The sequence below is a fragment of the Toxorhynchites rutilus genome, chromosome 3 (genome assembly GCF_029784135.1).
Source record: "Toxorhynchites rutilus septentrionalis strain SRP chromosome 3, ASM2978413v1, whole genome shotgun sequence".
Classification (NCBI taxonomy): domain Eukaryota; kingdom Metazoa; phylum Arthropoda; class Insecta; order Diptera; family Culicidae; genus Toxorhynchites; species Toxorhynchites rutilus.
Window position 1 is genome coordinate 269,737,330 of NC_073746.1, and position 24,846 is coordinate 269,762,175.

At 37.5% G+C, this 24,846-nt stretch overlaps 1 protein-coding gene across 4 annotated transcripts in view; it reads left to right on the forward strand.

Moving 5' to 3' along the window:
• Window positions 1-24,846, forward strand: part of LOC129775527 (neuropeptides capa receptor) — a 237,546-nt gene that overhangs the window by 16,379 nt on the left and 196,321 nt on the right. The window contains exons 2-4 of one of the 4 annotated variants that reach the window (XM_055780365.1): window positions 9,314-9,990; window positions 23,437-23,475; window positions 23,608-24,124. In XM_055780365.1, coding sequence (XP_055636340.1) covers window positions 23,780-24,124 — 345 coding nt within the window. In that variant the 5' untranslated portion in view covers window positions 9,314-9,990; window positions 23,437-23,475; window positions 23,608-23,779. Of the gene's footprint in view, window positions 1-9,313; window positions 9,991-23,436; window positions 24,125-24,846 lie in introns of all 4 variants that reach the window. The other 3 variants (XM_055780366.1, XM_055780364.1, XM_055780363.1) reach the window with 3 other exon arrangements.

The following is a 24,846-nucleotide window of genomic DNA, read 5'->3' on the forward strand; positions in this document are numbered from 1 at the left end:
TACCTATACGCTAGCGACAGCTTACTTACTATGCAGGGGTGGAGTTTACTTCGTAAATGTTTTCTATCCGCTATCTCCCTTCGTTGTTTCTATTCTAGCGGCTGCATATGTTTCCCGTTATTGACAGCTCTGTCCGGGAAAGCACACAAATGGATAGAACAAATGTATGGAGAAATGAGAATGCTTCCAATTTTCATCAATTTAAACCATATACAGACTATGGGATTGTAATGTATAGTATATCAAACAAATCTTAGAAAACTCCCGATTCGATTGGTATGCAAATCGTTAAAAATCGTTCGCAGCAAAAATAGTTAACGTTAACTTTATTTCATAAAAACGTGACATGTTTTCTGATGTGGCACCCTTAATGTAAGACGTAGTCCTACGTCAAAATACAATATTTCAACGTTAATGTGATAGTTAATTCGCGCAGTTTCTCCGTCAACATGGCTCAGTAGTCAGTCGGGCGTTTAGTCGCTATCTCCCTCTACAACTCGATTATCTCATTTCATTCTTCCCCGTCAAACATTATATTCAAAAAAACAAAAAAATATATGTCTATATAAAACAACGAAAAAAATTTTTTTGCTCAATTATATACAGGATTCAATTATATACAGTAAAAATAATTTGGAGACTGAAATCAGATTGTGAGACTGTGAGACTTATGGTTGAATTTCAACAATGATAGAGTTATAAAACTTTTGTTTTTGTTTCGGGCCCGGTTTGCCTCAAACTAGCTCTACATTCAAAAGTACGCTACAAAAGACGATTCTGTTGCTTCCGTTTGAAAGATGAGAAAATTTAGTACAGGATATAGTTTTGAAACATCTAAACTAGTGGGTGGAAATATCATTTTGGAAGTGAAAAACATAAAAGTTAGTGGTTTTGAATATATTATTATTCATTTTGTCACAAAAAATCATAACAAACTTGATTGTTTCTGTCAACCAAATTACCTCTTTGCAGTCGTTTGTCTGCTCTCACCCTCCACAGTAAGAAAGTATACGTATCTTGTACTTCATGCAGCAATATACCAGTTCACACTTTTTCTAAAATAATTTTAATGTCTAGTGGATCTGTTCAGTGGTACCATATCTACAGAATAATCTGTACTTATACAGTTTTTGCAAAATAACGATCCAATATTAGTTATGGCTTGATCTCAATGATATTTTTTCCCAACTCATTAATCTTATTCATATAGCATTTGAATCAGTCCGAATGAGAGTCATTTTGACATTCATATGTAGCGTGTAGTACTCAGTTCTAAGTGTTCAATCTAAGGCTAAAAGATGCATATGTCTGCATCCACGGCTTGATCTACAATAAATAAATAACACTGTTTATCTTTTTTCTACTAAAGCACAGTGAATGCGAATTTTTACGTGGATACCATCAATATCGTGAATTTCATAATAACTATGTCGATCAATGACATTTAAGCTTAAAAAAATATATACTGGAACTAATACATTTAACCCTTTGCGGTCGTGTTAAATTTGTGATGCATAACTTTGAGAGACTATGAAAGATGAACAAGATTTCTCTATATTTTGTAAACTTCTAATAAGTATTTACATAACAATGTTTTTTGTAATCACTTGCATTTGTGCAGATCGGAATGTGTTTCCCCCAACACGAACTCCAAAACCATGGAGCCTGCGGAATATTTGCAGTGCAATACATGCAAGCGGGGGCCATTTCTGTTCTCACATGCATATATGTAGACCGGATTGTGGTTCCCCTAAATACGGACTTCAAAGCAAAGGAGCCTGGGGAAATCAGCATTATTGATATTAGAGGCTAATGAATTTGCAAGTTAAAAGCTTCTATAATATAAAAACTTGGAGTGCATGTCAAAACTAAACTGTGTGGCTGAAGTTCATGAACACAAGCAAATTCTTGGATCTAGAAGTACGTACACTTGGGAGATGCAATAACTTCAGAGGTAAATGTAAAATATAATGATTATTTGACGATTCTTCTTTCACATGAATGAATGAAATGACCAAGGCATCGTGCCATACGTAAAAAAATAACGACCGATCAGACTTATTCATTAAATGTACTTATAACGAAGATCGTAATCTATCAAAATGCATGAACTGACCTAATTATTTTCTTAAATTTAGCTAGACATTACGATCAATTATCAAACCACTTTTCTCCTCTACCACATTAAAAAAACAATTTACATTGCGCTTTCTATATACCGTTTTGTCTCAAATTCCGAACACTTAAGCTTTGACGACCATTAAACAGTGTCTCATTACTAAAAATGGTACTTTTTCGCGAAATTCATGTGGTTTTGAATACAATAGAGCCTTTTCTTTCATTTGGTCACCATGAAATTAATTTAAAAATTCATATTCATGGTGAAAAACTAAAAATATGTTTGATTACATTTGTCTCAAATTCCGAACACCCAAGACGCAATTTTTTTTTTAAATCATAACTTTTGAACTACTAGACCGGTTCAGATGATCGATATATCAAATCAAAGCGAATTAGCTATTCTTCTTTGAAAAAATATAACACTTCCAAAAATTTGGATTGTTTGCATCGAAACTTGATTAAAATTCCGAATTTGCTAACGCAAATATTTTATCGCTTTTTTGCAAATGCTTAGTATTATAAGTTTTGAGCAGTATCGATACCTGTGAATAATGTTAAAATGAGGCCTATACCACAAAAAATGTCAGGATTTTTATTATTCAATTATTTGAAATATTTAAGTAAAGTGATCAGATGGCCAGAGGTCTAACGCGGGACGCAAAAAAAAGTAAGTTATGTGAATATAAGCTGAAGAAGTACAATTGTTTAGTAAGTCTTTAAGTATTATTCACTCGTGAAATACTTTACATGAAAAATATTTACATTGCAGCAAAAGGAGGCAATCTAGCGTAGTGTTTAACATCCGTACCTCTCACACCAAAGGTTATGAGTTCAATTGTCACTCCCGACATTCTTCCTTCCAAAAACCTTAAAATATAAGATGTTTTTCGACTCCGTGTATTTTACGTGTATTTTACGTAAATTCTTAAAGACATTTTAACTTAAGTCTCCGCACGTGTTGTGGAAGTTAAACCTGTCCTGCAATATTTCTTTTAACCCTTTACAAGTACGTGGAAACTAGGCAAGTTAGCAAACTTCAGTAAAAAATAATCCTTACATGACGAAGGGCTCATATTTTCCTTTGATCAAAAATAAACTATTGAATCAGTTGATAAAAATTGTGACAATATACAGAGCAGACTCGATTATATATAATCTTCGATTTATTTCCACTGTATGTCATCGAACCCTGCATACAATCGAATCACAATTTTTTTTATTTCTTTTTTATACATACAGGCAAAACTGTTTTTGTGCGATCGTGTGATTCATTATAAAATCGCTGCTCTATTGGATGGAGTCACCTTTCTCGGTCTTCAGCAGTGCAACTTCATTCGGAATTTTCGTGGCCGCACATTGGATCTAGTTTTCTGCGCTCCCGACGTTAATATAGCCATCAGCGAATTCGTAGCGCCACTGTTAGCGGTGGATCTCCACCATCTTCCGTTAGTACTATCGTTATCGACTACAGGTGGAGCAATGTCGGCTGCTGAGAATCGAAACGAAGCTGAACAATCGCTGAATTATTCTAAAATTGATTTCACTGCAATGAGTTTCTGGGTAGCTACAATTGGAGTGTCCTTGGTCAGGACGTGATTGACATGGCGGCGCGGTTTTGCGAAATTGTCTGCAACTGGCTCGTAACGAATACTCCTCGAAAGAAACCTCCGATGTATCCAGCTTGGAGCACTCCACTCCTTCGTGTCCTACGTCGCGCCAAAAACTCATGCCAACGCAAATTGCGTCGACGACGAACTCTTGAAACAAAACACAACTTTCGATTCGCTAGCAATGCATACCGCAGCCTTAACGCAACTCTCTACAAATCGTACGTGCTTCGTGTCCAGACAAATCTTGGATTTGCGTAGAAATCCAAGAAGTTTCTGGAATTTTGTCAATTCCAAGCGGAAAACTGCATATATTCCGTCTAAGGTATTCTTGGGAGATCGGGAGTCGTCCTCTGTTCCTGAAACATATAATTTGTTTTCAAAACACTTTGCTTCAGTGTTTGTAGTTGATGCAGCCACCCCATCGGAAGCCGAGAGTGCTGCAGCTAACGTTCCGGAGAATTTAATAGACTTGCGGCCATTCGTTATTTCCCCACAGATGGTTGTGAAGGGCGTAAAAAAGTTGAAACGTTCAACAGTACCTGGTCCTAATGGCGTTCCAGCGATAGTTTTTTGTCGCTGTGCTACATCCTTAGCTTTTCCACTCTCCCGTATATACACAGCTTCGTTGTATCAAGGGATATTTCCTGACGTGTGGAAGCACTCCTTTATGTTTCCCGTCTTTAAGAAAGGAGACAAGGGTAACGTGACTAATTATCGTGGTATAACCAGCTTATCTGCTGGATCTAAGTTATTTGAGCTGATCGTAAACGATGTTGTCTTTTTCGAAGTTAAGAGCTATATCTCACCAACACAACATGGCTTTATGCCAGGACACTCGGTTAGCACCAACCTTCTCGAGTTTTCATCGTTTTGTGTGAACCGCTTAGAGGAACGTGCTCAAGTCGATGCTATCTATACCGACATAAAAGCCGCTTTCGATCGAATTGACCATCGCATCCTACTGAGAAAACTATCCCGTCTTGGTGCTTCTGAAGGTTTCATAAACTGGCTGAGGTCATACCTTTCTGGAAGAACGCTCCGTGTCAAGCTCCAGTCTTACACTTCATCTCCGTTTGTTGTTTCTTCGGGAGTTCCGCAAGGCAGTAATCTAGGATCACTGCTGTTCGCAATCTTCTATAATGATGTGTCGCTTATTCTAGCATCCGGCTATGTGTCGATCTATGCAGACGACTTGAAAATTTATCTCACCATCAAAACTCTTGAGGATTGCCGTCGTTTGCAGAGCTTGCTCGACCAGTTCGTGTGTTGGTGTCGCTTGAATAAACTCTCCATCAGCATCACTAAGTGTGTGATCATGAGTTTCTATCGAATAAAACAGCCAATTATATTTGACTACACGATCGATAACTTCATTTTGGATTTCTCGACTCTAAACTCACCTTCGACGCACACCGTTCTGCGCTGATCACTAGATCCAATCGTCAGCTTGGGTTCATCTCGAGAATTTCTAGAGAATTTAGTGATCCTTACTGTCTGAAATCACTCTACTGCTCTCTTGTTCGGCCAATTCTGGAAACAGTATCGGTAATATGGAACCCTTATCAGCACATGTGGAGCATCAGGATTGAACGAATTCAAAAACGGTTCATTCGTAGAGCACTCAGGCATCTGCCTTGGCATGATCCGCGAAACATGCCACCATATACTGCTAGATGTCGATTACTGAATCTGGATACACTTCAGCGACGTAGACGTATTCAACAAGCCACTTTCATTGCCAAACTAATTTCTGCTGAAATTGCACCTAACTTGCTCGAGAGAGTGAACTTTCACGCCCCCAGCCGAGTCCTACGATCCTCGTATTTGTTGCAACCGCTACCGCATCGTTCATCATTTGGTCAACATGAGCCAATTACGGAGATGATAAGAACATTTTCCTTAGTAGAGCACCTTTTTGATTTTGGAGAACCAGCACGACGCTTCAAAAACAGAATCGAGAATTCCGATGTGCTCAATGCCATGTTTTAGTGTTATTTCGACTATTTAGAACTATTTATAATTATTCATTAAGACGAAATTGTCAGATGAACTTTAAACTAAACAAATAAACAAAGAGATTCACACAAACAAGGAATTGCACAAAAAGAGATCGCACAGAAACTGGTATGCCTGAATATGGTGGCAATATTTTTGCCGCTGCCTTGTAAGTTCACTTCATTGCCAGTTTAAAATAAACAATGTGCAATTAAGACAAAAAGGGCTTATTTCAACAAAATATAAAAGCATTATTTTTAGTGCAGCGAAATAATTTTTTTCTTGAGAAGCAGTACAGATGCCACTGCCTTACAAAGGGAAAATTGAAAATTTGAAAGTTTTCATCAAATAAACTATTTATTTTATCGAAAAAACTACACGATCTTACACAGAAGGCCCTAAATAGAACGTTTCTAGAGAAAAACTTATCACCTTTTTGGATTTTCAACGAATTTCAACGGAACTTTCTGTAGGCGTTTTAAAATCGCGGGTTGTTTGCATAAAAATGACGGCCAAATTAATATCCTACACTTTCAGCAGCCTTAGAAAAAATTAAGTATAGTCAGATACTTTCAGAAGTCGTCAGTTAAAAAAATATTAAAACACTATCCCAAGTGCTGCGAAAACAATATTGTTTGTAGGTGATATAGGTGAATATAGGTGTAGGTGAATATAGGTGTAGGTGAATATAGTTGCCAACGCTTTAACGTGGGTTAACGTATCGACAGTTGGTTGTGATTTTTCGGTGATCCAGATTTTATTTACGACTGAAAAAAATGTTAAATCACAGCATTTGTACCTGGTGAGCACAATGCGAATTCTACAATTTCGACAGACACGAAGCCAGAACATTCATTGCAATCATTTCCATTTTTGACAAACGCGGGACAGAATCTGACGCGGGACATTTTGCTCAAATGCGGGACTGTCTCGCGAAAAGCGGGACGTCTGGTCAGTTTATATTTAAGTTCAGTAAATTTACATTTCAAAATGAAGTGTTCGGAATTTGAGACAAAACGGTACCATCCTTTTCATGAATTGCGGTTGCGATTCAGTAATTGTTGCTAATCTTATAAAACCCACACAAGCAGGCATGAGCAGAAGAGAATATCGTTATAAACGGGAAGTAAAAACAGGTCTGGTTCATGTGTGATAATCGCTTCTGTCACCGGGAACATGATAAGAGATGTTTGAATATTATATTTACCGCCGACGTCAATTGCGTTAGTTTGCTGTAGAAACTATAGTTACAGATGAAAGCCCGTAGTTAGGGAGGATGAATATAAACAGCTACTAATTTATGCGTTTGATTTTTATACATCATGGTAGAAGGAATCCACAAGGCGCATTGCTTTCGATCGTTGAATAATGAGTTTTGGGTGATCCTGATATAATTATTAGAAAATAGTTGCTTCTGAAAAACAAATAGTAATGTAAATATTTTGGAAGTCATAACTCATGCACCGAGGCACTGCAAGATTGTGCTTCATTCTTCGTGCTTCTGATAAAAACAGGAAGTAGGTTATATCTATGGTATAACCGCAAGGGTGACGTAAATTACAACTTGACTATCGTTGATTTAGAGATCATTTGTATGAAGTTGAATCTGAATTCATTCTGAATGAATGAATACTTGGAGAACTTCGAAAACGAGAGCGTTACGTTGGAGGCACAAGGTTTTATGCAGCCAATATTGGATACGGAAATATCCTACTGATGGGGAAGAATAATCTTCAGAAGCTATCCTGTTGATTGCGATTGATTAAAAAATCACAAAACCTATTGTATTTGGTTACAGTGTTACATGGATAGAAAACATTAAAATAAACTCTTTCATATGAATGTAATTTTAAATTCCCAGAGGAACTGGCAGATTATTTTCAGTAACGATTAGATATTTCCACATTTTCCTCGATACTGGAAGCCCACTAGTGGTTAATGCTAACTCGATAACCATCTGTTAATAGCACTTGATTGAAACATATTTGGTCACAGTGTTACATGGATAGAAAACATTCAAATAAACTCTTTCACATGAATGTATTCTTAAATTCCTAGAGGAACTGGCAGATTATTTTCCGGATCTTTCTCGATGCTGAACGGCATCCAAACGGAAAGAATTCCTTGCGTGTATGTGTGTGTGTGTGTGTGTGTGTGTGTAGCGGCTGCTTCGAGATCTTCCCGGGGAACCGTTTGTAGCATCACTCTCCTCCTGATGGATTCCCTTCTGGCCTAAGGTGCACAAACAGGCTCTTGGTGACACCGTTCATCCGCGCTTTCATGATAAATGAAGAGCTTCACCACAACAGCGACAACATGCTCCAATCCCTGTTCAATTAGAACTGAGTGGATTTCCGAGTGGCGCTCTCTTATATACCGATTGGTGATTTCAATAGCCTATTTTGAAAGCAAATTTAAGACTATTGAAACAAGTTTTTGGATCAGAAAGTAACAAGTATAGAACGCGTAGACATTTTATCTTTCGAATGAAGTGTTTATCATACCATTTCGTTCAGTTGTTTAGGAGCTATTAACACTGAAAATCTCGGTCTCCGGCGTAACGCCTTCGTTTTCGAAACTTTGATTTTACACCCCGGTATAGAAATGAAAGACGTAGTCCTACGTCAAAACTCGAGGAATGCTTCCGTAAAAATGCATAAGAAATATCTGCTGATATAATTCCATACATAGAAGGCTATTCATCAAAACAACGGTATGAAATGCGATACAAAACCGGTCAGGGCACCAGTATGGACTCTAGTCCGGCTCTAGAACCGGCCCACGCATTTTTTCTGCTAGCGAGTTTCTATGGTAATTTCCCCGCACCTTCAAACGCGTAAACGATTACTTTTTTTTGCAACGCAATACTCGGCTTAACTATGCATATGAATCAGTTCTGTAGTAACGGGCAATCGTTTAGTCTATTGCTCACCAAGCGCCTCCACCCTGTACTTAGTTACAGGTAAGTTCAACCGAGTTCACATTCCGCACGCTTCGCGTGTTGCAGAGCACGGTAGGGTATTCCAACATAGAAAAGGTGGAATCAGAAATCATCTGAGAACATGATAGATATTCCGTTGAACAGTGAAACACGTAGTCAATTTCTGTTCAACATAGGCCCACATTTTCCAGAACCTCTTCTTACACGATTGAATTCCTTCCAAAGAAGAGCAACTCGTGCGTTAAAGTTGATATTGCTCTGGAGAACAAAACATTCAGCTCACGCCTTTGCTGTTGACAAGAGTCGTGTCGAGTTCAACAGGTCACAATACTTATTGGTAAATCGATTATAATTCTACACGTGGGGTATATTGAATTATCGATTGACAATTGATAGGTATGAAAAAGATAAAAAGAAATGGAATAATCGAAGCAACGATATTAGTATGCACCTTCACCCCAAAAATGGGTCCCTTTCATTCTAAACTCTACAAAACACAACCAGCATCGACAAATACGTTACTGTCCTTTGTATAATCGAAACAATTTTCACAACATTAGCTTATCGAAATTCATCTACTCTTAACACTCGATCATTGCTCTACATCCAATTGCTGAATATTTTTTTCGCTTTCTTCTCGTTTCAGATTTCGAATTTTATCGCCAGGGGAGAAGCAATTTTTCGTTCGTTGGAGCCACACGGAAGAAAGAAAAACAAAGCCACAAGATTCTCGCACCACCAAACGATTGCTTTCGTTGGGATGCAAATCCGAGGCATTTGAGTCTGCGAGTGATGGTGGTAGCGGAACAAAATTAAAACGCTAGGGCTAGGGCAGAAGTTTAAATGCATGGATGGCGGAAAGTGCCGAAGTGAAAGTGGAGTGAATGAATGCAATGAAAGAAAATTGTATCGCGTTGTGGTGCTTTCTCCGGACCGCGCTGTGTCTAAAGTGGGTGACTGTGTACGCCTCTTTGTGAGGCAGAGAGTGATTTAAATTGTTTCTAGATTGTGATCCTTCATAAGTCCTTTCCACTTCTCCCCGAAAAAGCGAAATGCAGTATAATGCAAAGTGACACATTGTGTGGAATAAAGTGATGCTAGATCCACGCTGGGATGGGTGCTTTCCGGTTACGCATTCATGCTAAAACTTTGATGAAAAAGGTGAAGTGAAGTAGGACCCAGCCACCCTGACAGTATAATTCAATTCGTTGCTGTTTGAGAATAAGTGCGATAATTGAAACGGCAACATCGCTGAATTGGACAAAAAGGCGAGCACTGGGAAAAAAAATGAATGTCAGAAGCTATTATAGTGTTATGAAAAAGGTGGAAAAATGAGAATGACATAGATTAATTCCTACGTATGCTTTTGATGGCGGATACTGAGTGACGAGAGATGAATTAATCTTGGGTTTCTTGTCAAAATTATTAGTGTTTTATTGTTCACGAAATGTTGATTACTTTATTTATTATCATAATTTTTCATAATATTTTTTTTTTTACAAAAACGTTTATTAATCAGACTCAATTACTTATTATCTAACGTTTACAGAGTCGAATTTCACCTTAAATATAACTTTATTTCTATATAATTGAGACTAACAATTCAGTAATAACTAAATCTAACATTAGATTAATTGGACAAGATTAGGATTTAGGACTAGGATGGAGCGAGTGGGGTAGTTTGGTTTGATGAGGAAGGGAGGAATAAAACAGAGATATCATTTCTTTTGAGAAATTAGTAAAGGGAAGCATAAGGTTGAGGTCGCGACTAGCCAGGATGTCTCTAACCGCTAAGTCAGATTGCCTTCCTTCAAAAAAATATATTTGAAGGGTCCTTACAATTTCCAGCAAGTTGTCCATACATCGGAAGATGGGCACTTTTACAGGGAAAAAGTTTTACTAACAAACAATTTTTCCATGTTTTCTTTGAAAAAATTACAACTAATCCTAATTTTGTTTAAACCAGTGGTGGCCAGGTATAGACATGGTGCGGGCCGCATTAGAATTTTCATGATAGCCGCGGGCCGCAATGATTTTAGAATAATAAAAAAAAAAAAATATATATATATATATATATATATATATATATATATATATATATATATATATAATATATATATATATAACTTACGTTTTTAAATTAAAGGAGAGCGTTTTTAAAAAAGAACTACACTTGTTCACTGTAAGATTAAGACTAACTTTATTATCGCTTCCAGTTTACATGACTTATGATTTATGCCTACTCAATGAGCCGAAGGGAATTTGATACCTACATTCTCGAGTTGCGTACCGTTGCCTGTTATGCTGATTCGTGTTGTGGTGTCTACGTTGAATATGTTATTTCAGTGAAGATGGGACGTTTGGCCAAAAGTGATGATGCCGCTGTTTAGGTTGTTCGAGCTGGTGCATGGCTGGTGTTGCCGTTTGGAATTGACGGTAACTGCTCCCTCATGAAGTTCGAACCGTCCCGGTTCGATTTTAGCGGATGTTGGTTTCTCTGAATTTTCCTTCTTCTCTGGTAATGTTCTGCGGGGTTCTGGGAATGGATGCTGGCCAATTTTAAATACGTTACTAGTGCGTTTGTTGATTTTCGTTATGGCTATTACTATTCCAGAAATTATAATTATCGAAAATATTCCGATATTTGTTGAGATATGGATTGCAAATGATTCTTCTATTGAATCCATTCGTTCACGGTTGCGGATGTTTAATTCTTGTAGTTTTTCTATAGTTATATTCTCCTCGAGAGCGCCTTTTTCTATTTGTAGACCATCTAGCGATATTGCCAGTGGTGTTTGTTTGTTGTGTCTTTCTCGATTGTCAAACTTTGTGCCATTGATGATTACTGCACAGTTTGAGAAGTATATTAGAAAACTACCTGATAGTGTTCTGTTTGTCAGTTTGCAATCCGATTGTATGAATACTTTTTGAACGTCCTTCAGCACGATATGGAAATCAGTTAGCCGCTTGACGCCTGAATTGGCATCGTGATCCACGAAGCTGCACTTTCCGGAAAATCCTCGTAGGATTTTGGAATAACATGCGTCGTTGGAAACGTCTATCAGATTGTTCTGATCGCACATGGTATTTTGTCCCACAGGTTGGCATCGCCCGTTGAGAAGATAAGTTGATTGGCTTCCTACTATTGCTGTCCTTGATGGTAGTTTTAGAGATGTTCCGTTGATTGGTAATGGTTCCAGCAGCAACTCGTTAAATATTTCCGTTTTAACAAATGGCACTGAGATAACAAAATATAATTTGCTGTTCTTAAAGACTATTTTTATACTTATAAATTCATAAGCCTGTTCTGAATTAAGCAATGTAATGTTCTGTTTTTCTAACTGATGCACTATGACTTTTAATTCCTCCGGTTCTAGGAAGTTCCTCGAAATCACATTTACGCGAGCTAATTGAATGGTTTCGAATACGGTGTCTAGGTGGTTTCGTATTTGGTCTAGGTGAAATGAAACTCTGATTACTTTGCTGAGGGCCGTGAAATTTTGGTTTACGTTGTTGGGATCTAATATAGCTTGTCTATTTGAAATAATTTGTTTTACCAACTTACTTTGTTGGTCATTAATGGATTGGATTATTTTATTTATTCTATTTTGTAGTTTTTCATTGATTGTTGCTTGTAAATTGTTTTCATTAATTAACTGTCGATTTCCTGCCTTGAGATGTTCAATCTCCGTGTTAATTCTGTCTAAATCTTCTTGGTCTAGGTTTCCTGTAATTAATTTTATTGTAGACCCTAAAAAATTGAAGGCTCCTCTTCTGTGTCTCTCCTTAGGGGAAAGGATTCTGTATAAGTTTGTAATTTCATGCATTTTACTACGCAACATTCTTGTGATTTCTCTGATGTTAGGAAAGGTTTCTAATCCGGTGATTATGGTGTTGAGTTGGTTAAGTATAGGTTGGTATAGGTCGAGGTCTACTTCGTGATAAACGTGAATATGTCCGTTTTTGATGAATGTTGATTCCATTCGTATGGTCAATAGTCCGGGGTTTGTTGAAATGTCTTGAATTTGAATGATTTGTCCAAAATAAAGTTGCATTTGCAGAACAAGAAGGATCAACAGACAAAGTGCCATCTGAAAGAAAAAATATTATTAGTTATTATTTATTCTTTTTATATTATTTTTGTGTAATCTACGATTCGAGTCGTCAATAAAGCTTTTCAATCTGTCTTCGACAACTTGAACCGTTGAATATCGTTTTCTCGTTTTATTCCGAATTCCCTGCACTTTATGTAACACTTGCTGATCTGGGACCAATTTTGGTTCGTCTTCCAGATGCCGGTTGTGTTGTTTATGTGTGTTCCTTTGTGTTTTGGTCAGTGTTAATACGACTTCGTCATATAATTTATCTCTTTTTGCCAATATTTCTTCGGCGTCCAGAGGTCTTTCATCTTGGTCCTTGATACCTAAAAAGATTTCTCGGGGTTTCATGTTAGTTGCAGAATGTATGGTTTCATTATATAAAGTGCAAGAAATTCTGTATAATTCTTTGTTGGATAGTGATTCATACTTATGCCTATTACAACGATAAATCTCGGCGAGTGTACTGTGGAATCTTTCCACTATTCCGTTGGTCTCGCTATGATTTGTCGGTGTAAAATATATTTGTATGCCTAGGTCATCGAGGAGTCCTCGAACCTCAATAGATCTCATGGATGGCTCGTTATCGCATACAATAAGTTGAGGTTTCCCATGAGTGCTAAAGAACTTCAGAAGGGCTCTTCTTATATCTTGTATTGTTCTGGACTTGATACTTACTAAAACTCCGAACCTAGAGAATTTATCTACAATGGATAAGAACATATCCGGTTGAGATATGAATATGTCCACATGGATAATCTCTAGTGGCCGTTTTGGGATGGGGGTCTGTCCTAGTTTGATTTTGTAAGGTGCTCTATCATATTTGGCTTTATTGCATTGATCGCATAATCTTATGTACGTTCTGATTTTTCTTTTCATGCTAGGGAAATAGTATGTTCGAGAGATTTGCTGAAGATTTTCCTGAATACCTCTGTGGGCGAAATCGTGTTGTCCTCGTATGATTTCGTTCTGGCGTTCTTCGGTAGTGACGTCTTCTAAGGTGATTTGGGATATTCTCATTCTAAAAGTTTTATTTCGGCTAAAATAGTTTTTGTAGACTATTTGAAGAGAAGGTAGGACGGTCTCTGGACAATTGATGCAATTTAATTTTTTTGGATTTGTGTAATCACGTAGTATTCTTAGAAGGGTCGGAACTCCGAAATGTAATTTTGTTATCGTTTTTCTGAACACGCGTGGAAAAATCTCTTCGACTTCTTCACTGTCTGTCTGTCCAATTTTTAAAACTATTTGATTTGAAAATGCATTCAGTGGTTTTAGTGTCATAGGTATGAATTCCGAGTCATCCGTGTCTGCCGAATGAACGGTTGCGTCGTCGGTATCGTTTTCGTCTTCGTTATTATCTGTGTCTTCGTTGAGATTGATCTCTAGGGGAATCCGAGATAGGGAGTCGGCAACAGTGTTTTGTTTGCCTGGTCGGTATTTAATGTCATAGTCGTATTCTTCAAGATCTAATCTCCAGCGGATCAATTTACTGTTGGGGGTTTTCAAATTTAAACCGTAAGTCAAGGGCTGGTGGTCAGTGTATAGTGTGAATTTGCGGCCAAATAAATATGGTCGAAAGTATTTACAGCCCCACCAAATGGCTAGTAATTCCTTTTCGATCGTTGAGAGATTTTCTTCGGATTTGGTTAGAGTTCTCGAGGCGAACGCTACTGGTTTGTCTCGACCTATTATGCCTTGGGATAATACGGCTCCAATCGCGTGGTTAGAGGCGTCTGTGGTTAAGATGAAGTCTCGTGTAAAGTCGGGGTATTGCAGTATGTCGCTACTTGTTAATATATTTTTACATTTGTGAAAAGCTTCAATAAATTCCTCTGAATGATGGACTTCCTCACCTTTCCTCAAACAGTTTGTTAGGGGCTTTGCGATTTTCGCAAAGTCTCTAATGAACTTCCTATAATATCCTAACACGCCGAGGAACCCACGGAGTTGTTTCTCATTCTTAGGTAAAGGCCACTCTTTTATTGTTTGTATTTTATTGGGATTAGGCTTAACGCCCTCTGGAGTCACAATATGACCCAGGAAAGCAACTTCTTTTTTCAAGAATTCGCTTTTGTCCAACTGAAGTTTCATGTTAAATCTTTTAAGTCTATCGAAAATTTTACAAAGGCTTTCAATGTGTTCTTGAAGACTGGTGGAGAAAATTATAATGTCATCCATATACACAAGGCATATGGTGCCAATATAATCTCTAAGGACATTATCCATCACGCGTTGAAACGTGGATGGAGCATTCCGAAGACCAAATGGCATCCTAAGGAATTCATAGTGCCCATGCTCCACGCTGAAGGCGGTTTTTGGTATGTCCCGATCTTGAATTTCAATTTGGTGAAACCCACTAGCTAAGTCCAATGTAGAGAAATAGTGACAACGTCCCAGTTTGTCCAATATTTCATTTATATTGGGTATAGGGTACTTGTCTTCGATAGTCTTTTGGTTCAATTTTCTATAGTCTATCACTAGACGCCATTTTCGCTTCCCTGATGCGTCCTCTTTCTTGGGGACAATCCACACCGGGGAAGACCAAGGGCTGCTCGAGTGACGAATAATACCCTGATCGAGCATTTTGCTTATTTGCTGTTGCACTTCAGCTTTATGGCAATAAGGGTATCTATAGGATTTCGAGTGTACCGGTATTTCATCTTTGGTGTTAATTTCGTGTTTAATAGCACTTGTGAAGGTCAAGTTTAGTCCTTCTTGATGAAATATATCGCTGTATTTCTTTATTATTTTGAACAGATTTTGGCGTTCTTCTGAGTTTAGGTGGTCTGAGCGGATTTGTTTCAGCAGTTCTTGAGGGTTATTATTCATTGAATCAGGAGGTGAGACTTCATCAAAATTGTTTAATTCGGAAAAAATAGGTCTGTTTGAATTAACTTTCACCGGACAATGGCTAGTATTTCTAATCATGACAGTAGCTTTATTATCGGTTGATCGATAGAGTCCTGGAAGGATATTCACGTCGTTTGTTAAGGAGTAAAGTTCTGGAATATAGAAGTCACCGTTCTGTATGTCTATTGGAAGTTTTATAGGAACCTCTTCATTTGCATTCAAGTTGATGTCGTAGGAATTAGGATATTTCCTACTCATCTGGATGGTATAGTCTGGAAATTTAAGTGTGTTAGAAGAAGTGATTATGTCGGCTTCAAGTTCAGTCAATGTTTGATAGCCAATAAGTCCGTCAAAGTAGGGATGAAATTTGAACAAAAAGAATGTGATGGGAGGTTTTCCATCGAAGGGAGAAAATTCAACGGATTCGCTAATGGAATGGGTGCCGTTGATATTTCTGACGAAAGAATGATTTAGTTTGGAAATTTTTAGATTTGCAATTTTCGCAGGATTGATGTAATTTTTGTTAGCGCCACTGTCTATCAAAAATTTCATCTCTCCTATTTTCGTGTTTAATTTTACATATGGGATAAAATTTGTTATCTCCCGTTTGAACTGTCTGAATCCGGTTGAAAATTTAAATCATCTACATTTCCTTCTGTGTTCTCAGATGTCTCATTGGTTTCGATGTTTCCTCCGAAAATGTTTGGATCATTTTCTGAATAGATGTTGTTATGGGGGTCATAGTCTGGGTAATTTCCCTCAACCTTCGCTAAGGCATAATTGTCATTTTCAGCATGTCCATAATCGGGCAAATATGTTTCTTCACAATGTTCGAAATGATAGTTGGGACTTGGGTGAAAAGGATTTAAATTCTGGCGTGGTTTAAAATGGTTATTATTGTTTCTATTCATGTAATTTACGTTCCTACTTCGGATCGAGTGATCCACCTCCATAGGGACTGGTTTGGGAAAATTATTTTGATGGTTTTGTCCAAACTGATTGCGGGGAAAATTAGGATTTGGTTGCTGGGTGAAATTATTTCTGAAAATTGGGGGTCTCTGAATTGGGTTTGGAGAGAAATTAGGTTGCCGATTGATTGGTTTGGGGTTCGGTGGAAAACGGGGTACGTTCACAGGACCATTGTATGGTGCTGAAAATTTAAAAGGATTCACTGGCCGGGTAGGTATGTTTGGAGGAATAGGAGCTCTTGGATGATTAAATGGTTTCGGTGGTAGCATTGGTTTATATGATTTTACATAATTATAGTTTTGCTCCTCCATACAAAGTCGGAGAGCGTCTTTCATTGTAGTGGGGCATTGGGCTCTAATGATTGGTCCTAGCGGCTCTCTTAAGCCAGCGAGGAAAACTTTTAGCCCTATGTCCTGGAAAAATTCTTTCTTTGCTTGTTTCACGGCTGCATTTTGTTCTGTTATGCTCAGATTATTTGTGAGCAGTGAAACGATGTGCGATACCTTGGAGTAAAATTCTTCCACGTTTCCGATTTGGTTCAATTTGAAGAGGTCTCTGGTGAGGGAGACCTCGTCACGCCTGTCGCTGTAATGTGTGATTAGGGTTTGTTTTATCTCGGCCCACGTTAAGTTGGTGCCGTATAGTTCGAGTACGTTGTCAGCGTCCCCAATTACTTTTGTGCGGATCGCTTGAATCCACACTCTATAGACGTTAGTATTCTGTGCCTCATTCAGCAGAGGGATTATATTATCAATCCCCTTTAAAAATGAGTTTAATTTTAACGGGTTTCCGTCGAAACACGGAAGATCCCGAATAATTTGGGGCGTCTGTAACGATTTTAGTATCGATTCCGTTCTTTGCTCCGGCACTTGAATCACCTGCACGGGGTTCGCTTGCCTGTTGGCAGCCAGTTGGGCGGCAAGTGATTGAGCATTTCGCTCACCTTGCGCTGCTTGGATTTGTAATTGAGCGATCTGCTCATCCTTCTCGGCCAGACGGCTGGCCAGTTGTTCCAAACTCGCTTGGAGAAGTTCGAGCTGGTTCTCTGCCATGTCTCGGCCTCGATTGAAATTCCTAAATCGCTTAATTTTGGAAATTAAAATTTCCTTGTTTAAAAAAGTATTTTACTTGGTACCGGTTATAAAAATTCACCTTTTTATTCGTTATTAAATCACTAAATATTAAATCACTACACCTAGTCTCTAGGAAATTAAAATATCTTTTTATAAGGTTTTTCACTTGCACCACAATAGATCAAACTAATGGTCGCAGTGGTTCAATGCTCCTACAGAAGAAGGTTTTTCACTTGGTACCGGTTATAAAAAAAATCACCTTTTTATTCGTTATTAAATCACTAAATATTAAATCACTACACCTAGTCTCTAGGAAATTAAAATATCCTTTTATAAAGTATTTCACTTGGTACCGGTTATAAAAATTCACCTTTTGATTCGTTATTAAATCACTTAATATTAAATCACTATACCTAGTCTCCTTTTGCTTACCTTAATTTTTGCGATATTCCTTCGCTGGTTCTGATCGCTTGGTTTTGTTAGTTGTCCTTGGGGTGCCACTACAATCGATAAGCCGTCGATTCGGTCACACACGCGAACTTCTAACTAAAACCGCAATCCGCACGACTGCGCCACTTACGTTTTTAAATTAAAGGAGAGCGTTTTTAAAAAAGAACTACACTTGTTCACTGTAAGATTAAGACTAACTTTATTATCGCTTCCAGTTTACATGACTTATGATTTATGCCTACTCAATGAGCCGAAGGGAATTTGATACCTACATTCTCGAGTTGCGTACCGTTGCCTGTTATGCTGATTCGTGTTGTGGTGTCTACGTTGAATATGTTATTTCAGTGAAGATGGGACGTTTGGCCAAAAGTGATGATGCCGCTGTTTAGATTGTTCGAGCTGGTGCATGGCTGGTGTTGCCGTTTGGAATTGACGGTAACTTATATATATATATATATATATATATATATATATATATATATAATTATGTATGTCGTTTTTAACCATTCTATGATTTTTTGCATCGTTCTAAACGTATTCGCTTCAATCTGGGCGTCGATAAATAACTCATGCATCGATGTACGCGCCAATTTATTTATCCAATTTATTTAGACTGATGAACGCTTTTTTCCGAAGAGGATTGCGTTGAACGCGTTCATGAACAACATAGATAACATTGTGCAGCCGTACCGACCTCGAACGTTCCTTATTGGGCCTATTGCCCACATCAGCTGTTTCTTTGTACTGTTGTAGTGTACGGACCACGAATCGTTCATTGATAGAAAACGGTTTGAGCAGCTCGTAGATCTGTTGTGCCGTTTTTCCACAATTAAATAACGTGACAGCTGTCACACGCTTCTCGTACAGACCGAACTTGATCGTTGCTAAGAAACCGAACAAGTACTGATGGGAACACGACACTTGATGAGATTTTTTTTCGCTTCAAATTTCTCTGCTGAGAGCAGTCGCGTTTTCACTGACAGAATTATGGCTATACTTGATAATGTGAATACGGTATCACGAATCTCTCTCTCTCTCACTCTCTCTCTCTCTCTCTCTCTCTCTCTCTTTTGTACTCACGCGTATATACATCCCGTTCTCTCTCATAAGACTCTTGAAACAGTTTCCAGCAGTTCAGGCGGGTTTATACACTGATGGACATAAATATTCGGCATATGCATGAATCTACCACGAATGTTTTTTTACTAAGCGATATTATTCCAATCCACTTCCGAAGGTTATTCAAGTGAAACAATATAGTCTTATTATAAATTTACTTTATTGGGAAATCAAAACAATGAAAACAATTAGCTTATTTTACAAAAATCATAACTTTATCTTCAAATTCAGCTGGACAAAAGTATTCGGCACTTAGAACATTTCTCCAAAAAAACATTTCTGATAAAATTATCTAGACATTTAATATCTTGTGTTTAATCCTTTCTGTGCAATGACCTCTTTCAATCGATTTGTCATTGAGTGAACCAGCTTCTCGCATACTTTAGGCTCGATCTTATACCATTCTTCACGAAAAATATCTTTCAGCTGCTTTTGTGATGTTACATGATGTTCACGTACACGTCGATCTAGAACATCCCACAAATGCTCTATGGGATTCATATCCGGTGATTGGGGTTGCGTTTTGTGCTGATAGGGTGTATTATATAGCAGCCAGAGGGATACCGCTTCCGCAGTATGTTTAGGGTCGTTGTCTTGTTAGAAGTAGAAATTGCTCTCTATACCCAACTTTTCAGCACTTTTCTTCATATTTTCTTTCAAAATATTTGAATATTGCTCCTTTTTCATGATACCATCTACATATACCAATTCCCCGACAACGGATGCTGCCATACAGCCCCAGACCATGACTGATGCACCTCCTTTTTCACGGTAGCTTGAACATTTTTCTTCTGCAGCTCAGTATCCGGTTTTCGCCATACCAATACCCTTCCATCTCATTTGTAAACATTGAATTTGCCCTCATCGGAAAACAACACATTGTTCCAGATACTAATCGGGTGATTTTGGTAATCTTTCGCAAAGTTCAACCTTTTAGCCTGATTAACCTTGCTAATAAAAGGCTTCTTACGACAAACACGGGCTTTATATTGGGCATTATTCAACACTCTGCGCACCGTTTTGGAAAGAACATCTTGCCCCCTGAACTCCAGCAGCTCTCCTCGCACTTTTGATGAAGATGTTTTCAGTTCTTTCTCAATAATTTGTATTATTTTTCGCTTTTCTCTATCCGTTAACTTGCAAGGACTTCCCGTCCTAGGTTTTTTGTCGAAGTTATCGCTGTTCTTATAACGATTGATAATATCCTGTACCGTTGTTCTTGGCATACCAACACTCCTAGCTATTTCGGAAACTGTGTTATTCATTTTGAACAAATTCAAAACAATTTTCCTTTTCTCCATCGTAGTTTCCTTACCTTTTCTGCCCATTTTGTTACCACGGAATAAAAATCATACGAACGCAGCCGATTTTTATTAAAAATATACAAAAGTGATTAAATGTGTCAGTTTCATTCATTTACAGTGTTTCCAGATCTTTAGGGATCGATAAATTAACATTTTTTTCAACGTGACGAATACTTCTGTCCAATTAAAAATGTGGAACTCGGCCTTTTTCTTTCCTGTAATTTATTAAAGCAGGGTAAATCATTGAAAACTTCTACTGCTTCTACTGAGTACACTTCACAGAATCTACTGCACCTGCACAGTTGAGTTTATATCACAGACTATTTGTGTATGTAATACAAATGCGATAAATTAATTCATGACGAATACTTATGTCCACCAGTGTACATTGTCAGTTACTCGATTGCGAGTAAACGCGAAATGATCCAAAGAATTACGAGCGTACCCATACCACGAAAGTACGGGGCTACTCGCAACCGAGCTACTTCAAAGTGTTTTGGTTAGTTGCTCGTTTATCCCATACTACAAATCAAATGTCAAACTTATAGAAACCTAGTTTTACTGCCGTTACTTGCACGAATTTATGCGAGTGTGAGCAGAACAGAATCAAAAACATGAAATAGTTCTTTGAGTACTAACGAGAACAATTGTCAAAACGTTAAATTAGCACGAGAAAACGGAAAAGAGAACAGAACATAATCAGCTTGGACACACACGATTAACAAGAATTCCTCACAAAGTTATTTTTATTAAGTTGTATGGAAGAATTTTCAACTACAGCGTCGGAGGGCCGCAGGTTGGCCACCACTGTTTTAAACCTAAGATAGCCATATAGTGTATTCGACAAACTTTCGAACTTTCGTTCAAGACGTCAATTTTCTATTTAGTGTGTAAACTCTCGCGTTTGACATGTTTCTAAACAGAAAAAAAATTGGAAATTGTATGGGCTATTCATATCTATTTTTTTAGAATAAAAAAAATGTTTTCATGAAAAATGAATTTTAATTTTCGAAATACTTTTTTCAATGATTTGTTTTTCAAATATTTGTTTGATATTTTTCATGGAAACGCAAATAGTTTCCTACATTTTATTCTTTGACTTAAATTTTGTAGGTGTGATAGATTTTGTGAGAGGTTTTTGGGTCTTTTTTTCAATTTTTTTTTCGAAAAATCTTAATTTAAAAACTATATGATCTACAAAATGTTGGTTAAAGAATGAAATGTAGGAAATAATTTGGGTTTTTTTTAAATATCAAAACAAATTTGAAAAAAGAATTCCATTAAAAAAATTTGAAAATAAACATTTATTTTTCTCGAAAACATGCGTTTTTAAAATTCAGGAAAAAAGATATAATTAGCACTTACAATTTCCAACAAGTCTCCCATACATCGGAAGATGGGCACCTTCCCAGAAAAAAAGCTTTTCTTACAACTTGTTTATGTTTTTCTGAAAAAATACTATTATTGTTGAACTCGTAACATTTACATGCTCTGCTAACTTTTTTATATTTAGAAACATGCCAAGAACATATCAAAAGCGAGAATTTACACACAAAAATGCCTTATATATAAGAAACTATAAAATATAGAAAGTTGATATCTTCGACGAAAGTTCATATTTTAATAAGAGCTAAAACTTTGTCGAATACACTATATCGCTATCGTGGGTTTAAACAAAAATTGAGATTAGTTGTTATTTTTTCAAAGAAAACATGAAAAAGTTGTTGTTAGAAAAACTTTTTCCCTGTAAAAGTTCCCTTTCCCCGATGTATGAACGACTTGTTGTAAATTGTAAGGGCTATTTATATAATTTTTTTGTGAATTAAAAAAAAAACGTTAAAAAAAACTAGTTTTAATTTAAAAAAAAAAATAAAAAATATATTGGTATTTTTTATGAAAATATGAACAATTTCGTACATATTATTATCGTATTCATATTATCAGAATTTTGTAGGAATCATAGTTTTTTGGTTTTATTTTTTTGTAAAAAAAATTCTCATTTCATAAAAGCCAAATTGCTCAATTGACCCATGTCATGGTGGAGTGGTTAAATGGAATTTGGAAAATCGAAAAAAAATGCATGTCTATTGATTGGCCTGAGTGGCAATGAAGATATGGAAAAAATAATCATCGAATTTAAAGAATCGACCATAGACATTTTGTTTATTGGCCCAAAAAAAAAAGACCTGTGCAAAATTTCGATTCAATCGGACATGATTTAAGGGTGCCTCTAAACGCTTAAAATTTTAATTCGATTTTCAAATTTTCATGTACCCCAACCTAAACCACCCTCCCCTACCCACACTTCGGGAAGATTTTCGAGGATCAAAAATTCAAAACTTTGGGCGCTTTGAGGCACCCCTAAATCATGTCCGATTGAGCAGAAATCATGAAAGGTCATTTTTTTTGGGCCAATAAACAAAATGTACATGGTCGGTTCTTTAAATTTGGTCATGATTTTTTTCCGCACATTCATTGTATACATATAAAGAAAATAGTCAGGAATTCGACTAGAAAGAAGTCACATATCGTAAAACACCCGGAAACAAATAGATTATTATATTTCCTCATATTGTGACTGTCAGTCCCAGTGATCAAAGTTTTCCTAACGAAAAGCTCAACGTCAGTTCCTAGGGACCGACATAGGGCTCATCGTGTAAACGTAATCTCACGCCAAATAACAGTCGTTTACATCAATCAATTCATCTAACTATCCACAGCAATTATTTAAGATAAAAAAAAATTCTTGAGCATCAAGAATGGAGCTAAATCATTTCACAAACGGATTTATTTCATAAAAACGTTGTTACTGTGTTCACATCGTTACCCTCAGTGTCACTCGTCATTCGGTATCCATCCGTCCGTACTAAATGAAAATTGCAATCAAATACGCCTTCGTTACAGCATCCAAAAATGTTCTCCCGCACAACAATGTTTGCGAAGGTACTAAAAGCTTATAATAAAGCAGACATTAAACCGTTCCGAAACACCGACACCAGTGTGATAAAGTCACCGATGATAATGCTCTTTGCATCCATCATAATCCACATCGCCGCTCCTTGGCCTCCATTGCAGAAGCTAGACTCGTCTTCCGTGACAACGTGTTTGTACCGAGTACTGTTTACTGCGTGTGATATCAAAGAAAAGTGTCAACTCATTGGGAAGCACTCACTGTAAACAAGAACAAATATCCTAAACCAAAGAAAAATATCCACGTCCAGAGTGCTTCTGTCCTCCTGTCTCGAGGATGACGCCCAACAGCGGTTATGGCACTACCGGTGCCACTCTGGCACATTGGCCAAACGCCACGACAGCAGTTCTCATCACACTCTACACTACCTTGGCAACAGTTAGCTCTCCAGGGGTGAATCTGCCGTTTCCCACGCCCTCGGACCGGGCCTGGTTGCCACTGCTGAACTACACACTGGGCGATGCAAATTTCACCAGTGTCGGCAACCACGGTTCGCTCAACGAGTCATCCCAGCCGCTGCACCCTTGCGATCCCAGCAATGTTGACTTCCAATGCACCGTCCAGGAGTTTCTGGAGTACGCCCGTGGTCCGCAGCAGATGCCACTAACGACCGCTCTTCTTGTGAGTATTAAAAAAAAGTCTGTTCCATCCATAAATGTTCTGTTAATTACCAAACTATTTTGCGTTCGGGAAAGATTTCCGGGGTGAGGTCGATGATGTCGGGATATCAAATAGGGTGAAGCACAATCAGATTTCATAGGCGGCGAAAGAGATAAACGTTCGAGCGGTCGAAAATTAATTACCGTTCTCATCGAGGACAGCTGGAAAACGCTTAGTCACGTACCCGTGTTTCCCTACTTGAGGAAGCGAATCGCTCGAAAGGGTTGAGAATAGTAATTGGATTGATTTTAAACGAAGACGGGGAACTGAATGTAGATTGTGATCTAATTTTCTTATATTAAAAATTTTTGGTACTTCGAAAATTAGTCGTGAAAGCAGTTTACTTTTATTCTAAGCATGCAGTCGGTAATAATCAATTTTGATTTGTTATCGATACAAGGTGAAGGTAAAGGTGGTATAAACATAAAATATAATAAATTCTTGAAATCGTAGATTACTATTGCGAAACAAAATGCGAACAAAGCAAACGACAAAAAACCCACTCACGCCAAATATTTCAAGGTACCAGACCAGGTTCAGGATGAGCAAGCGGAGGCGTAGAATAACTACACAATTTGTAAATAGATGCCCATTTCATTAACTTTTAAAACAGATACAGCATTACCTCCAGCGGGAGCAGATTTTATCGGTTCCATTTCGGTGCTCCCCTAATGGCAATGGCG